The following is a 17,028-nucleotide window of genomic DNA, read 5'->3' on the forward strand; positions in this document are numbered from 1 at the left end:
CAGAAAAATTCGCTAAGAGAGCTTCCACATAGTATCTTCAAGGGTCTCTTCAACCTCCGAAACGTGTAAGTTTTGTAACCCGTTTATTTTTCTCTCGGTGCGACGTGTAGTCCGTTGTTACTTTATCACCCCCATATCAGCTTTGAAATCTGCGCAAACAGAGGAAATTCTGTATACAACAGCATTCCTAAAAATTTTAAAATTTTACATTGCTTAGTAACAGCAAAGTATGCTCAGCACAAGCATTGCGAGTCAGAGAACAGAGTGTGCACCGTATTAAAATGAAATACCTCTAAACAAGAGAGCATGGAATAGAGAGCAGGGAAACGCACAGTCTAGCCCTAGCGATGTAAATTTCACCAAAGTTATTTTTAGATCAATTAAACGATTGAAATTCATCAAAAGTTGGTTTCTGGAGAGGTCCACAAACATTTATAAAGTGTTTTCAAGAAAGAACGTTGGGACATTATTCTCTCTTGGTGTGTCTTCGTTACAATGATTATTCTGCATTGTTTGCTTTGAGGTAGTCGCGAGTGGACTTGATGACGTTTCAAACAGTCAATTTAAATGTGTGAACGCCCCAGGAACTTGAATTCCGTTGAATTTCAACTTTTAAATAGAACTTAAGTGAAATTCACGTATCCCGGTCAAGGCCCTAAGATTCCCTGTACGACCCATTAGTCTCTCTTGCTCCAAACTACTTCATGAAACTCTAATGAAATTATTTATTTAAAAAATACAGAAAAATGGACACCTTCTCTTTATGTTGCTACGTCAATGTTAGCCTTAAAGAAGTAACATGTCAATTTCCTAAAGAAGCAAAAGATGCCTTCTCTGGCTGCAATCGCATGATTCATCACCAGAGCCTCAGAATCAGCATATGGCTGCTCGGTCTTCTTGCGGTGCTTGGTAATCTGGCGGTTATCGCCTGGCGAATGATTCGGCGGGAAGACCACCCAATTCAAAGTTGCCTTCTGACAAATCTTGCATTGTCTGACTTCCTCATGGGAGTTTATCTTATGATTATTTCCATTCAAGACCAAATACTTTCAGGTTAGTCTCTTTCCATTTCTTTACATGTATCTTTTCCCTGGGTTCAAATCCAGGCGTCGACGCCATATGTGTGTTGAGTTTGTTGAAGGTCCTATATTTGGCGCCGAAAGGTTTATCTCTGTGTACCCCGGTTTTCTACTCTCCTCAAAATCAAACATTACCAAATTCCAATTCGAGTATCATAGGGCGCACCGGTTAAGCATCTTTTTTGAAGTGGAATACATTAACACCGATAACGTCATAGCCTTTTGTCTTTCTCTCACGAATAAAATGCGCAGGAATATTTTTGGTGCTAGAAAGAGCTAGTTGGCCTCTGCCCTCATTAAATATGCACGATTTTTGTCGCCAAGAATCAGTGCATGCAAACCAAAACTTCAATTGTATTAGAAAAATTTTTCTGCACATTTTGCGCATGAGATAAAGATAAAAGGTTATGATCGATGTTAATGTACTCCACTTCCAACTGATGAGATTTCACTTCAAAAAAGAGGCCTAATCAGTGCGCCCTAAACTGCTAATTCGACCTGGAATCAGGTAGACGAAAAACCCTAAGCGGATGAGCTACTTATAAATCGTTATCATTTATTTATTTACTTATTTATATAATTATTTATATATTTATGTATTTATGTATTTAATTTATTCAATACTCTTCTCCAAAATAAGAACGAGCACAGAGTTAATTTTTAAATGATTTTAAAGCTAACAATACCGCGGTATTTTTATCACAGAATTTAAGTTGTTCATAAGCAAACTGTTGTTTCACTATAATGTGCTGAACGCAAAACTCTTTATAAACGATTATTAACGAAGTGAAGAATACTGCGTTTTCCTCCATCATACACTGTGTATTTCTTTGTTATTATCCAGCCTCAATACCATTCGCTTTTTTTTGTATCACTCACCATGTTTAAGAACCCAATGACGCGCTAGTCGTTTTGTGCGTCTGTGAAACGCACCTATATAACTCATGACTTAGGATTGACAAAATAATAGCTTTTACTAGGTAATTACTTCAGCTACGATCGAAAATGGCGATCAGGAGAGTTATGCAGATTTGCTGGTGCCTTGTCAGTGTTATCAAGTGAGGTATCTGTTTTGATGTTAACTGTTATCACCGCCGAGCGCCTGATCAGTATCGTCTTTGCACTAAAGATTTCTCGGTTGACCTTGCGAGGAGCCTACCGCATATGTTCTGCGGTTTGGATATTCGGAGTTGCTATCGCCATTGTGCCTATGTTTGACCTTCCATACTTCTGCAATAAGGACAGAGAATATGGGTATTATGGTACGTAATATTTTCTCTATTAATACTAAGTTAACAACAATACAAAGCGAATGCGCAGAAAGATGTCAATCAAAATCAAAGTCATCATTATTATTATTATTATTATTATTATTATTATTATTATTATTACTATTGTGTGATCCTCCTCAGTTGTTATTATTTCATGAAGGAAGACGAGGGGCTATTTCAAACTTTTCACTATAACTGCTCTATAACAGACTACAGGGGCTCCACTGAGGTAAGCAGGGGCATTGAATAAGACAAACTTCTCAATTCAACTCACTACCATGAAAATTAGTCATCTTATAATAGGAATGATTTTACTAAAACTAAACAAAATAACAATGTAGAGCCTGGTATTAACCATACCTTGCTCGACTTTGTCTGGCAAAGTGACAAAGTGTCCCTTCTTACATGCAGAGCTCTCGTACAACCGAAATCGTTTTTACAGACTAACAGATTGGCAGTGATAAAGTATCATTGGGTAATCGGCTCCTGGTATCACTTAAGACGTGCGCAGTGTGATGAGGTCATCCGTCATGAGAAAAAATATGCGCACTACAATATTTAGTAGCCTGGGCTGTTAAATCTAATTTTATTGTCGCTGTCAATCAAATCCCGTAACTATATATTCCTAAAAAAGTTTTTATTTAGGAGGGGCTCCTGCTTATTTCCACATGAGAGTGGGAGGGTGGAGACAGGTGCTATACTGAACCGGTGTAATTATCACTGGCAATGTTATTGTTATGGCTAAGACGTTTGGGTGGCTGAAATGTTAAGACGAACACTCTAGGATATTAACGGCACAGGAAAAAAATTCTGCCATTTTAAATTATGAGTCTGCACAGTCAAAGTGACGTCGGCAAGGGAATAATGTATACATGCCGGTTAATAAAGAGATGAGTTTCCTCTAAACAAATTCAGGAAATAAAAAAGGGTAAACAGTCTTCTCTTGGAAACGTCAATCACTCATTCGCCCATGTAAGAGAATCCAACACAGTCTTGGATTCTAGATTCCACGCCATGGATTCTGGATTCCAGGTGCTGGATTTTAGTTGGATTTTAGTTGGATACCGGATTACTTGAGCTGTATTCCGGATTCCAAAGCCCCGGATTCCGGATTCCACAAGCAAAAATTTCACACATTCTGCTTTCCACGAACAAAAATTTTCCGGAATCAGGTTTCTCTTACATATGGTGAACTCAAGACAAATAATTGACACAAAAAAGGTTCCGTGTAAGGAAAATTGGTGATTTCTCATCGTTATTAATCCTTTGAATCTATAAAAAGGTAAAGGCGCACACGAGCCAAAGGCCCAAACGGCCGGAGCTTATCGCGGTTTCATTAGCATGAAGCACCTAAGAGTATTGCTACTCCTCCCTGGACGGGATGGTAGTCCATCGCAGGGTTACCCCCCAGCAGTATGTCGCCGCTACCCATTTATTCACCTGGGTGAAGAGAGATAAAGTGGAGTAAAGTTACTTGTCTAAGGGAACAACGCGAAGGGCACGGCTTGAACCCAGGACCTTCAAATCCGTTCAATCTATGGCTCTCCTAAACCAGTAGGGGTATTCTTGTGCCACCATTGTTCCAAAACCTACATTGTAACCTTATTAGGATTAAGTGGAGCTGGGCTTTAATTTTTCCAACTGTCATTTAAATGTTTTAAGAGCGAATGTCTGTAAAAATCGAGCAAAATCGAAATTTCGCGGCCACAGTCAAAAAATCATTTTCGCTCATATCTTGTCCATAGATAGGCATAAGTAAGTAACTAAACGTGGTGTAGTTTGTTTTTCAAAAGGCCGCTTGGATTTGGAGAAAATCGACAAAATCAATTTTCGTGGTCGGCGACTTGAAAACAACCAAAATTTAAGGCAAAATGAGGCGGTCTCAAAACTTCCCTCGCACGCACACAGGAAGAAAGCGGGGTAAAATATTTCCCGATAAATCAATTTATAAAGGACTCTACTTCTCGTTTGGTGATGAATTCTTATCTCAACGATAATCTGGAAGATAAACAATGTTATTTTAGTTTGGGTTCTTTTTCGGCTAAACGAAATTTAAATTTAGGTTGAAAGTTCCGTTTTATATTTTAGGCATGTGCTACACCTTGGTTTTGCCTGAAACTCAAGTCATTTGTTATGTAAACATTGTGCTAAAACATATGTAAGAATTGGCCTGGGTAATTAAATTTGTACTTCACACGAACCTTCTGAAGTTGAATAAATTTTGCTTGAAATATGAGACTTTTCAAGAAAGTCGGTTGGTTGTTGCTCGACAAGTCACGATGGCTGGGCTCTCCAAACGAAACTTAACTCACAATCGCACTTGTATTAAAGACAGTTGTACTAAAACGATAATTTTTGTTACCTCAAATGCGTTTTCCCGTTCTTGTCAACTGGTATTGCGCCTTGTCCCATGCTAATCAACCGAAGATCCAAAAACTCGAGGAAACGTGGTGCGTGAAAATAACCTCAAACAGAACATGGCCTATCTTTTCCGCAGTCGCACTTTTACATCCATTGCCATTTAAAAATTCTAGGTCTCACAAAAACTGCGATTTTGATAGTGAAACTTTCGGGCTGCCGATGCCTCTTTGGATATAAAAGTCTGGTCAAAAGTGTTGCGTGACAGTATTCACAGGCTTCCCCAATCTAACCATTTGAGCGACGCCGTTTTTTTAATGTTCTTGCCAGAAGTAGCATATTATGCTACTAACAATCCAAATCATGCTTTTTTTTGTTTTTTTCCTAAGTTTTCTTAAAGTGTGCTTCCATACAATACTAAATAAGTCCAAAAACATCATTTTTCACGTCAACTTTCCCCCGTTGCCTTGTATGTGCCTTTGATTGACTTCAGGCTTCAATGTCTAGCTATTTCACCGCGTTATTACCTATCGGGCGGCTGTCTTTCCTCTGACATATGCAAGTTCCATTTTTTTGGATAACAGTTTTCGTAAACATTCTGCAATTTTCTTTCAGTATATACATTTTTTCTAATCTGAACATGGTTATTCGATCGTCAAACTCTTGTCTCAGTCTGTTTATATACAGAGGAACCCCGCCTTGCGACCACCCCGTTTATACGACCATCTCTTGCCTCAGCTCACCTCCCATAGTCTTTCACCCAGACGTGAAAATCTCCGAGTCATTTTATTTTGAAGACCTCTTTAATGCGACCACCTCGGTATAACGACCAGGATTTTATGGCCCAACGCTGGTCGCATCAACGGGGTTCCACTGTATTGGAATTATTATACTAATAATTAATAATTGAAATTAATGTAAAGAATTAAAATTTAGGCCCCACTTATATGAAGAAAATTTGTCTCGAGGAGAAGGGTCACCCGCCTATCCGTGCTTCCCTTAATAGGGAGAGGGCATGATCTCAGGCTAAGCTTCCCTGGAAAAGGCAACGTTTCACACATTTCCTTAATGAAAACATGGCGAACCGTTTAAATTACAAAAAGTTTGCTCGGCCAGAAGGGTGACCCACTTTGTCCAGTCACCCTTTTGTAATGGTAGGGTCAGCCTCCTAGCCGGGCCAACGTTTCTCCGTAGGCACTTTACGCGCTTTCCATTGAACAAAAATTCCTGTTTGAAATTTCGGAAAAACCACGTGCCCAGTGGAAGGTGCATTCCAGTTGCAAAGACCAAACCAAAGCCACCGCGAGTTTGGTTATCGTGCTTGTAAGCAGGATACAGATCATTGGTCCTAGGGAAAATAATTTGTCAAATGGAAGGAGACATTTCGGTCCGATTGCTAGATCAAATCCGATCCGTATCGGTAAAGGGCTCGCATAGCCAAGGCGAGACAATTAGAACATGCGAGAAGGTCGGTTGGGTCAATGTTTTTTTTTCTCTCGGCTAGGAGGGTGACTCTCCTACACGAGACAGGTTTTCTCCATATAAAGGGAATTAAAACTTTTGGATACAAAACTTGTAATAGAGAAGGAATCAGAAAAAATTTCAAAATTCTCAAAAAAAATAATATTGAAGCACTTGTAATTTCGATCGAAAAAACTACTCAAGTTGCCCTGTGGATAACCGAACAGTTGTTATAATTATATGGCGCCCCACAGAACTTAGTGATTTAGGTAGCCTAAATTAAAAGGGTTTTCAATGTATTTAAGAGGAAACTGTCGTTGGGTGCCCCTGTCAACTATCGCTACCACTGCTTTCTTTACCCACATAGTTTTTTTCAGTTTTACTCTCGGTCATTTGCCATTTTCTGAGTGTGCGCTTTGGTACCGTTCTTGAGACTGAAACTTCTCGAAAGTCCCGATAATTAACGGGCCCCTAAAGCTGTTGTTGTTTACACGCAAGATAGAGGTTTCAATAGTTTTGCATCTAACATGATAAAACTATCAGTTAATGAAAAAATGAAGTATTTTGCCAGCCAGGACCCGCGCTCCTCTTATTCCTTTTATTTCGGTTTGAATATTTGATTTCGGGCCCGAAAAGTCCCGGTAACTTTACGGGCCCGAAATCAAATATTCAAATCGAAATATAACTGAATAAGAGCGCGGGTCCTGGTTAGCAAACTACTCCATTTTGTTTCATTAACTGACAGTTTTATCATGTTAGAGGCAAAACTATTGGAACCTCAATCTTTAATGTAAACGGAGACAGTTTACCGGGCCCGTTAATTATCGGGACTTTCGAGAAACGGGCCCCTGGTCCGTTGTCAAAGGCCGCAAGACCGAATTTACTGGAAAAGTAAACTTAATGCTTTTGCCTAAACAGTGTCATTTTAACGTGAATTTGAAGACGTCAGGGCCAAACCCATTGGTAAACACGTTTGATTCCAGCTTTCTAACTTACTGTATCTGCGGTATATCTTCTTGGTGTCAGATTTTAAAGCTTGTTTGAGTAGCCGAGCATGCTGTAAGGAGGAACTGAAATTGTCTGATATACTTTGACATATCTTTTGGTAAAGGAATGAGAGACGAACAGGTCAGCGTTCTAGACCCCAGGTTTCTTTCATTGTATATATTCGATACTAGAAACTGAAACTCATGCCTTAAGTCTTCACACTCAAGGAGAGGTTTGTAGACTTGAAAATAGCGCTACGTCATCTACCACTTCACAAGGCCGCCCTGCCTGGATAGCATTTCCCCAATAACTTTGCAATATTTTCTTAGTTGCGTTTGCTAATGTAAGTTTTTAATGCTGGTTAGCCTGTGTAAGCATTTGAAAAGGGGAGACAGGGTTTAGAGCGAATTGCTTACCTAACATCCTTGACCAAGAGTTACAGCGTAACCCTTTCGACGGATTCTTCTATCCCCTCAACGGTCTTACCATCGGAGTCTTACTAGGTAGTACCCAACTAAGATTCAGAGCTACCCTTCCCCAAAATATACATACGAAATAACGTGATTTTTTTATTGTGATTCTTCACTCAAAACAAAAAACGCTTCCGAGATCATTTATCCAGGTAGTTCAAAGTTTAAAACCTACAAAGTGTTCGTGTGTACTGGCAGGGTGTATGATTTTGATGTTTTCCAAATTCCTTAATAGTCATTGCTTTTATCACACGCGCAGGTGTCCGAAAAACTGACCACCACTTTACACTTTTAAATCAAGTACTGTTGGCAGCCAGACTATGCAACCCTTCAGTTGTTGTATAATTGAACAAATAACTTTGGAAACATCAAAGAAATGTATAAACAATTTTGTTGGCTGTTCGAAGGATGGTTTTCGTTGTCACACAACACCACTCCTTGTCTTCTCACACTTCCGTCCCTGTACGTTGTAACTGATTCTATTAAATGGTAAGAACATCTTTCAAATCGCCGAAAATGTCTTAAAAACATATTTTTCTTGTGAAATATTTTGTTCAACCACCTTAAGAATTTAGATCATAACGCTCATTCGGTTTGAGTGTCATTTTAATAACCTGGCCCATGACCTCTCGTTAGAGGTCAAATTACAAAATGCCTTAGCGCCAGCAGAATTTTGGAGCTCGAGAGTAGAAAAAGTAAAGCAAGTGTCCCAAACTATAAAAGTAAGTTAACTTCTATTGCATGTTGGCAAATTAACTATCGTACTATAGAGGTACATCGATTTCTTCTCAAGAAGTGCCAATGATCCCTTTCGGCAACAGCAAGCCGTTGGTGAATTATGCAAATGCGTAATATTTTTTGTTCAAGTTCAGAAGGTTCGTCTGAAGCGCAAATTAAATTACCCAAGCCAGTTCTTACATATGTTTTAGTACAATGTTTAACTAACTTATAGCTTGAGTTTCAGGAAAAACCAAGGTGTAGCACATGCCTAAAAATTAAATCGCGACTTAAGGTCTAAATTTAAACTTCGTAGAGTTGAAAAAGAACCAAAACTAAAATAAAATTGTTTACCTTCCACATTATCGTTAAGATAAGAATTCACCGCCATACTAGGGCTAAAACCCTTTATAAATTGATTTATCGGGGAATATTTTACCACACTTTCTTCCTTATTGCGTGCGAGTGAAGTTTTGAGACCGCCTCATTTTGCCTCAAATTTTGGTTGTTTTCAAGTCGCCGACCACGAAAATTGATTTTGTAGATTTTCTCCAAATCCAAGCGGCCTTTTGAAAAACAAACTACACCACGTTTAGTTGCTTACTAATGAGTATGTATGGACAAGATATGAGCGAAATTTAATTTTTAACCGTGGCCGCCGGTTGCTCGATTTTTACAGACATTCGCTCTTAACGATTAAAAACCTTCCATTAAATCTCATCAAGTCTGGTGCACAGCAAGCATTTTAATCTCAATCTAATAACTTTTGTCCCACACAGGTCGTTCGTCGGTTTGTCTTCCTCTCCAACTGTCCTCAGAACGACTTGCAGGCTGGGAATATTCAGTTGCCATATTCATCGTTCTGAATCTCGCAGCTTTCCTTTTCATCCTGGCAGCTTACATTTTCATTATACTCACGGTCTTTAAATCACAACGGAGAATCACCTCAAACGGAGAATCCAATACCAGCCTCAACAGAGAGTCGACGCTCGCACGGAGAGTGTTCGCCATCATCTTAACTGACTTCAGTTGCTGGGTCCCTGTAGTAATCCTGAGCATTCTTGCTCTCTTTGGTAAATTCAAAGATCCTGAGGGGACGGTTTATGTGTGGTTTGCTGTTTTTGTTCTGCCAATCAACTCCTCTGTTAATCCAGTTCTATACACGTTTTCAACGCCGAAGGTACTTGTTAAACACCCACAAAGTTGAGTTTTAAAAAGTCTTGGGTCACGTTGACACTGTATTTACTTGGACGTAGGGAGGGCTGCCCAGTTAAGTGAGGTTCCCCGTGAATCCAACCTTTCAATTAAGACAACAACGCTGATTAACACGCTAGATAGGAAAACCCGCCAGCCAGCGGTACCATTCAACGAGGGTATCTTTTTGTCATGTAAACGGTATTGTCATGCAGGGCTCTTTGATTCCGAGTAGTTCCCTACAAATCAGAGATACCTGTGGAACAGAAAGTTTGTGAATCTGGAGACGTCACTGTAGTGGGTCAATCGCAATAAAGTCAAACGGCTCATGAACTAGTCTGACGTGAACGTATTTTTTGTCTGCCAACTTAACTTATTTCCTCGCCACTCTGCTGGCCATGCCGCTTAGTAGAGTTACACTTCAGGGCGGGCAATGATTTAGCCCTCGTACCCGGGTAACCGGGCTAGGCGAAGCACCCGGCATCCTACTACGGATGCCAGGTAACCAATCATTATTTAAGTACAATTAAACAATCATGCACAGGAATTTTGAAGCAGATAAAGAATATAAAACAAAATTATAGCTCAATTTTTCGTAAACTAGCTAGGTTGTGACTCATTACATCATCACCATGAAATCAGGGCTAGGTTGAATTTAGATATAAAAGCTTAAAGCAAATTCAGTTATTCTTTTTGTCCTCAATTTGATGAGTGGATGTTCCGAGAAGAATAGAGAAATTATCTGAAAAAATGCTTTTGAACCAATGGTAAGGAAATCCGGTTTAAAATTAGAGCTAATCGGCCGTTGAACAATTGAAGCTCTGATTACAAGAAATCATGGTTTAAGAACCTTGGTTACAGTAATTTGCACATATGTTGGTGTAAAACTTCTAAAAAATCTTCAGTTTTTAATTTTTTTTGTGTTTTAGGTGAGAGATGTGTTGAAAGGCTGGGTTTGCCGTCTTCTTTGTTTTTTCAGTCAAATGGGAACATTCCAGTTTTTTGGCAAGGATAAATATTGCAGATGACAAGCTTATTCTCGATTACCATTTCTGGTTAAAAACAGTATATTTATCAGTCTAATCAGGATAAAGTTAAAGTTAATTTGGTAACATAAATTGCCCCTCTTCAGGGGCACCCGACGGCTTCTTTCTGTAAAATATCTGTTAGGACAAAGCGGATATTGCGTAGAATTTTTCTATTACCTGAGTACGGGTAAAAATTTCTAATTGACCGTTCCATTCATGTACAATTTTCGAAGCGTAGCTAATAAATACGCTACGATTTTCTAAAGTGTATTTTTCATATTTCACTCCCCAGGTTAGGCTATTTTCGTAGAAAAAGGAAACCTAAAATTTTCGGATTCAAAAATGTGATGGAGAGAGGAATCAGAAAAATTCTCACATTCGTAATACGTTAAATTGCATCCAAAATTTTCGAATAACGAATCCAGAAGCCCACTTCTTAAAGACTCCAGTTCACCTAGGATGACCGAATAGATGCAAATTTTATAGGGCCACTAAGAGTGCATTTTTTCTAGAGCTATAAAAGTACTCTGGACAGCCTAAAAAGTGTTTTCAATGTATTTAGGAGGAAACCGTCGTTGGGTGCCCCTGACTCTTGTTCCTAATGCCATGGCCGTTTTTGAATCCATCATCGTTAGCTCTTCTAATACCCTAAAGTCACTCATGTAAATAGAAGAATTGGTTAAAAATGAATTATAAAATACAGGAAGTCGAACCCCTTTTAAAGGCCATATTTCGGTGACAGACACTCCTGTATGTTCCAGGTGCATAATGCATTCACTCTTGTTTTAACATCTCTATTAAGGCCACAAACATTTACCTCTGTACACAATATAACTTGTTAATACAGGCGCCCCTAATAGCTTCTAAGGTTCCGTCGCCGGGGATATTAGGGAGCTTAAGCAACAACGATAGCGACGGCGACGAAAGTGTGCTCGTTCTGCTTCAAACTTTATCACCCTTCCATCTCGTTAAATTTGTCAAATGTTGATGAATTTTTGTGGAGTAGAGTTCTAAAGGACTGTATCAAAGTTCAGAATCGAAAAAGAGGGTCGTTGTCTTGTGTTCACCCCTCCACAAAACGTGAAATTATGCAGTTTCGTTTCGTAGCCGTGATGCAAGTGCTAACTGAAAGTTGTTTTTTTGATCAATTCTTTTTTGCTTTTTGCCGTTCTCGTTGCTGTCGCCATCGTCGTTATTTAAGGTGGCTCGATAGGATTTTTCAGGGTCAGTACCTCCAAGTTTGAACATAAACCACGTGGACATTAACAAAGAATTGGAAAGGTTACCACCACAGCTGTATTAGGTAAAGAACATGGTTACCATGACATCGCAGTTGACATATATAGCAACGAAATGACGCCATTACCTTTTGCCTATTTCTCAGCACTGGGAACTATTCTTCCAAAATCTTTCATGAGCTTTTTCCTCCAAAAGTGGCCTTCATGTTAGTGAAGTTGAAGCGAAATTTACAAGAGCGTTATCGAGATATTTTGGGACGAAGTTTTTATGATTAGAACTAGAGTAATTACTAGACAATCTTGATTTTCGGCCTTTTAAAATGCAATTTCACCTCATAGTATTTTCAATCCTTTTAGAAACGTGCTTGTAAGATCATGAAAAAAAGCTTTAGCCAATTGCTAGAAAAAAAATTATTTATTTTGTATGATTGTATGATTGGAAAACTGCTCAATAGATGTTTTTTTTGATTTGAGATTATTAACCTTAGTTTTAAATTGTCTCTGATATGAGTTTCAAGATTATTGATATCTTCTAAGGCAGTAAAATAACGGCTACAATTCGCTAATATTTGGTCGGAAATTGTGTGTTTGCATTTGAGAGCCTCTCATTATTCATAGGAAATATCTCAAAGTTTCATATTTTCGTGGACAACAATTGCATTTCTGCATATTTTAAATGCATTGTTAGTTACTACTGTTCACGAGAAAGATGATGCGGGAGAAGAATTGAGAGGAGAGTAAGGAGGTGATTGCATGGACCAGATAAGTCCCGGACAATAAAAGGAATCCGGCGTAAGTTGCTATCAAACTACTCTATCATGAAAATGACTCACTACTACTTTGTGTTAACTTAATTTTGCAGTTTGTGTTAAAAGAAACGACAAAGAAGGAAGAGGGAGTAACAAAGAAAGAGAGATGTCAGTTATAATGAAGGAGCTCCCTTCGTTCAACCGTGAGATACAACCCAAAAACAAAGTAGTCAGTGGGGTTACTAATGCAACCACAGAATAAAAACAATTTAGGCCATTTTCGGAGTTCCAAAAACCCTTACTTTCAAAACGAGGCAAAGTGCTCAACCTTTCATGTAAAAATGAGTTTTATTTGCATGAGAATGAAAAATCATTTCCATATCAAAGGCTGAGCACTTAACCTGGTTTTGATACAGAGGTCCGGTCGAACTGGGAAATGGCTTATTATATTGGCTATTCCAAATGTCGGCTACTGCCGTTCTAAGCTGGCTCGATTTTAGCATGACTCTAGAGCAATTGTAGTAGGGCTTGATTTCAGACGTCGAATTTCAGTCGAATAAAATACCCGTCGCGCAAAACAAAACTTAAAAGTGAACTTTTAAAATGTATTCTAATGTATTTTATAATTTACGAATTGAGTTTGGCACAGCAGAAGGGCGACGTTTGAAACCAGGTCGTGTTACCGCCGTAAGCGAGGCTAAACTTGTCATGCTACACGGCAGTGGCACACAACCATTTTTCAAAAGTCGTGCTATTGCCGTGCGCAAGTCGAATTTCATTCTATGAATTGAATTTGGCACTGCAGTAGCAGAGCGTTTGAAACTGGCCTAAAACTCATGCATGTTTGCAGGGTTAGCGTCCGCCAGAAAGTCAATAAATTCACAAATTCTAGCAAAAAGGCCTGTTTACAACTTTGTCAATTTTTTATTTTTAAATTTTAGGCACCTTCCTGCCATTATTCAACAACAACAACAATAAGCTTTATTTACATGACCATAACAAAGTATTACAGTATTGCAAAAGCTACTTGAAATTAATCATTGATTCCTTGTAAATTAAATATTTAAAATAATTTGAAACTTATTAATCATTGTTCATTTCTAACCATCAGTAGGATTAATTATTCCGGAGATAAGTTTGTCTCTCAATTCAGAGCAAGTTGATATAAATGAAATTAATTGGACGTTAATAAAATAGTCAGTAGAATTCATGAGATGTGATAATGAGGACTCATGTGATTGTAGTCGTAGAAACGGTATTTTAGGTTCCAGTTTAGACAAGAACATATCTCTTATCGAAAAAAAAATTGGATAATCTAATAAAAAGTGAGTTTCATCTTCAATTCTGTTACAATTGCAGAGATTGCATAACCTTTCGTCACGTGGTATATTGTCGTATCTACCTGTCTCAATCCTAAGTTTGTGACTGCTTATTCTCAGTTTCACTAATGTTTTCCTAGAGGGGTTCTTTCTTGTTAGATCTAGGTAGACAGGAGGGCTATAATTCGTTTTGATTTTATAATAAAAGTTAAGTTTGTGTGAATGTTGAAGGGTATGATTCCAGTTAGTGATATATTCTTTTGCATAAGATCTACATATTGCTTAATTTTACATTTATTCAGTAAATTACAATTAAAGCCTGGGAAATCATAGGAGTCAGTCATCTTCTTAAGACTGGAGTAAAAACTATTTTGACCACTATGATAAAGGTCAACAGATTTTTTTATTTTATTTTTATTTTTATTTTGAGAATATTTAACTTCAGGCTGAGACTAATTTAAATAGAGAGAGCATATAACATAACTCAAGAGCTTGTAGGCACAGGGCATACACACACTCATTACTGTTTCCTGGTTGACGAAATAGTTATATCTCCAAGCACCCTTAAAATTTCCTTAAGTACTAAGATATATCGAATACAGAGTTAATAATTATATAATTCTGTTACACGCAAAAGCCTAAAGTACTCCCTGAAGAACACGGATTTTTAAATAAATGTAACAAAATTGGTCTTAATTAAAATCAAAATTAAGACCAATAGAGATGATTATTTTATCATCCAAAAGAGAGAGGTGGATGTACCCGAGTGAAATCCATTTGGGAGACTGGTTAGGGTTGATTTGGAAAACTGTGCTTACCTCTGGAAAATTTGTAGCTATGCGTGCTGACAAGAGGATGAAGTCCTCTTGAATTAGATCTGATTTTTGACTGTTCGATGATTCAGAATCCTAGATGAGCAAGAATTCAAATAACTCTTGCAACCAGCTGGTTTAATCTACCAGCTTCCAAAAATACAGTGGAACACCGCCTTACGGCCACCTCGGTAATACGGTCACCTCGTTATTACAGCCACTTTTTTTGGCCGCCCGGCAAAAACGACCATACATTTTTCTTGTAAAGAAACCATTGTTAATACGGTCACCTCGTTATTACGGTCAATTTTTTTGGCCCATTGGTGACCGTATTAACGAGGTCCCGCTGTATAGTAAACTAAAAATATGATTAAAAAATTAGTTAATATACTCTACCTCTCAAAAGTGGCGTTCCAGCACCCGTCCGGTAACCTGACTTCGCGGACGTAATGACATGCACATTGTATACATTACACAGTGGCTCGAGTGACTTCTTGTGGGAGTTCGTGAAACTAAGAACGTCCGCTACTCAGTTAAGGTTCCATTAACGTGATTCTGCCATCCCTGTCATCAATATAATGTCGTATACTAAAGATATGAAAACATGCACGTATTCGAAAGGCAGAGTTTTATTGTTTTTTAACATGACAAGTTTTTGTGCAACTGAGCAGTACAGTTATAGATTCACAATTTGTATTTACAGTAAACGAAGGGCTTTAATAAGTTTTCACGTTATTTTTTTCGATAAGTTTGTAAATTCTAGTAGCACGATACTTGGTCCTTGCGGAGAAACCACTCTTACACGGGCAAACTGGCGGGAATGATTCTTCCATGACAAAAAACGAAAGCACTCACTCTTTACAGCCGTTCGAAAGCTTGAGCTAAAGGTTATTAAAATAAATGGATTTATCGCGGTGCTAAGCACTGGAAATATGTAATAGAGTATACCCACAAGTTTAAGTAAAAGACATTTGTCCTTTTCAAGTATAGATGGATATAGCGATTTTAGAAACATGTAAATATAAAGAGGTGTCCAGCATGCAAAGAATCCGAGAACAATTGACCCAAAGATTCTCAAGATGTTTTGATTTTGCCTTATCCTGAGTCTACTTGATCCTTCGCCTCTTATTTCACCATCAGGTTTTTTTTTTCGTCTTTGTAGATACTTTACAATACGAGAGTATAAAACAATTATTAAAACAAGGGGCACACAATAAAACACTATAAACCCCAAAAAGCTGTAAATTTCCAGTTTGTTTGGTCCCATCATGTTTCTACAAAAAGCATGTTCGTCAATTTGAACAATTTGAGAGTGAATCAAATACGGGGCGAGGAAAGCTGTAGGAAGGCACCAGCATAATGTCAGTAAAATTGCCCGCATCTTTCCAGTTATACGCGAAGCTCTCAGCGGGAATGCGGTTGCTATATATCTGTCCACAGCGATGAGGACCAGGCTCAAAATAGACACCACGTAAGAGATGGCTCGTACATAAATCCCAAGCTTGCAAAATAACGAGGCGAGAAAAGGTTCCGTAATAAGATTTCCGCTAGGTTTTAACATCCCTTCTGTGGTATAGAGTGGCCAGTTGAAGAGGACACAAATAAGATCAGACACCGCCATATTAACTATGAGGTAGTTGTGGCTGATCTTCAAGTTAATATTCTTGATGAATGCTAAAATTATAAGGCAATTTCCAGTAAATGCCAAAAGACTGATTACTGAAAGAAGAACAAGAAATATTGTAGAAGCGTCAGAAGAACAGGAGATCTTGTTGCCAGGCTGAGCCGAGTCATTCATCCTCTCGTTTCTTCGACAATGTTTTTTTTCTTCAAAAATCTTCCGGAAACATGTAGTTTTTTAAAAAAATGGTTTTCATCATATGCTGATAGATTACTTTAATTTATATTTAAATTACGCCAGTATCACAGCACGTATTTAACGGAGAACTAGATCAGTTATCAATCAGATATCGGTTGATTAGGCGAGAGATATATTAGGAGTAAAAGGTCACGGTCTTCAACGGATATAAGGGCCCAGGTTTTCTATCTTTGGTACTGCTTATTTATTAATTTATTAATTAAAGAACAAAAATTTTTAAACAATACAATATGTTGAATGAGAGAGAAGCAACAAAATAAGGGTAAGATTGAAATTTCAGATTCAGTATTGGACATTGCACATGAAGGTTGCAGAAAAATGTCATGTAAAACATTTTTACCGTCGAGACGGAAAAGGCGATGAATTAATGAACAAAGCTGATACCACTTTTGTTTGAGCCAAAATGACAAATGTGGCAAATCAATTAACAATAAATTGATTATTCATCTTGTGCCCACAGATTGGG

At 38.1% G+C, this 17,028-nt stretch overlaps 2 protein-coding genes across 2 annotated transcripts; one reads left to right on the plus strand and one right to left on the minus strand.

The window, feature by feature from the left end:
• Positions 1 to 746: 746 nt before the first annotated feature.
• On the plus strand, positions 747 to 12,820 carry LOC140934390 (G-protein coupled receptor GRL101-like). The gene is made up of 5 exons (XM_073384021.1): positions 747 to 1,053; positions 2,060 to 2,341; positions 9,123 to 9,523; positions 10,467 to 10,542; positions 12,666 to 12,820. The coding sequence occupies exons 1-5, from the start codon at positions 747 to 749 to the stop codon at positions 12,812 to 12,814; spliced, it is 1,215 nt and encodes a 404-aa protein (XP_073240122.1). The 3' UTR covers positions 12,815 to 12,820.
• Positions 12,821 to 15,404: 2,584 nt separating this feature from the next.
• Positions 15,405 to 16,512, minus strand: LOC140935582 (neuropeptides capa receptor-like). Its single transcript, XM_073385144.1, has one exon. The coding sequence runs from the start codon at positions 16,479 to 16,481 to the stop codon at positions 15,411 to 15,413; it is 1,071 nt and encodes a 356-aa protein (XP_073241245.1). The 5' UTR covers positions 16,482 to 16,512; the 3' UTR covers positions 15,405 to 15,410.
• Positions 16,513 to 17,028: the final 516 nt, after the last annotated feature.

Source organism: Porites lutea, chromosome 4 (assembly GCF_958299795.1).
Source record: "Porites lutea chromosome 4, jaPorLute2.1, whole genome shotgun sequence".
In the NCBI taxonomy this organism is placed as follows: Eukaryota; Metazoa; Cnidaria; class Anthozoa; order Scleractinia; family Poritidae; genus Porites; species Porites lutea.

What these genes read in the sequence shown, in the direction of transcription:
- LOC140934390 (XM_073384021.1), top strand. Translation starts at nt 747, where the DNA reads ATGGACACCTTCTCTTTATGTTGCTACGTCAATGTTAGCCTTAAAGAA. An exon ending in CAGAGAATATGGGTATTATG is followed by an intron (nt 2,342 to 9,122) that starts GTACGTAATATT and finishes TGTCCCACACAG; the next exon opens with GTCGTTCGTCGGTTTGTCTT. An exon ending in ACACGTTTTCAACGCCGAAG is followed by an intron (nt 9,524 to 10,466) that starts GTACTTGTTAAA and finishes TTTGTGTTTTAG; the next exon opens with GTGAGAGATGTGTTGAAAGG.
- LOC140935582 (XM_073385144.1), bottom strand. Translation starts at nt 16,481, where the DNA reads ATGAATGACTCGGCTCAGCCTGGCAACAAGATCTCCTGTTCTTCTGAC.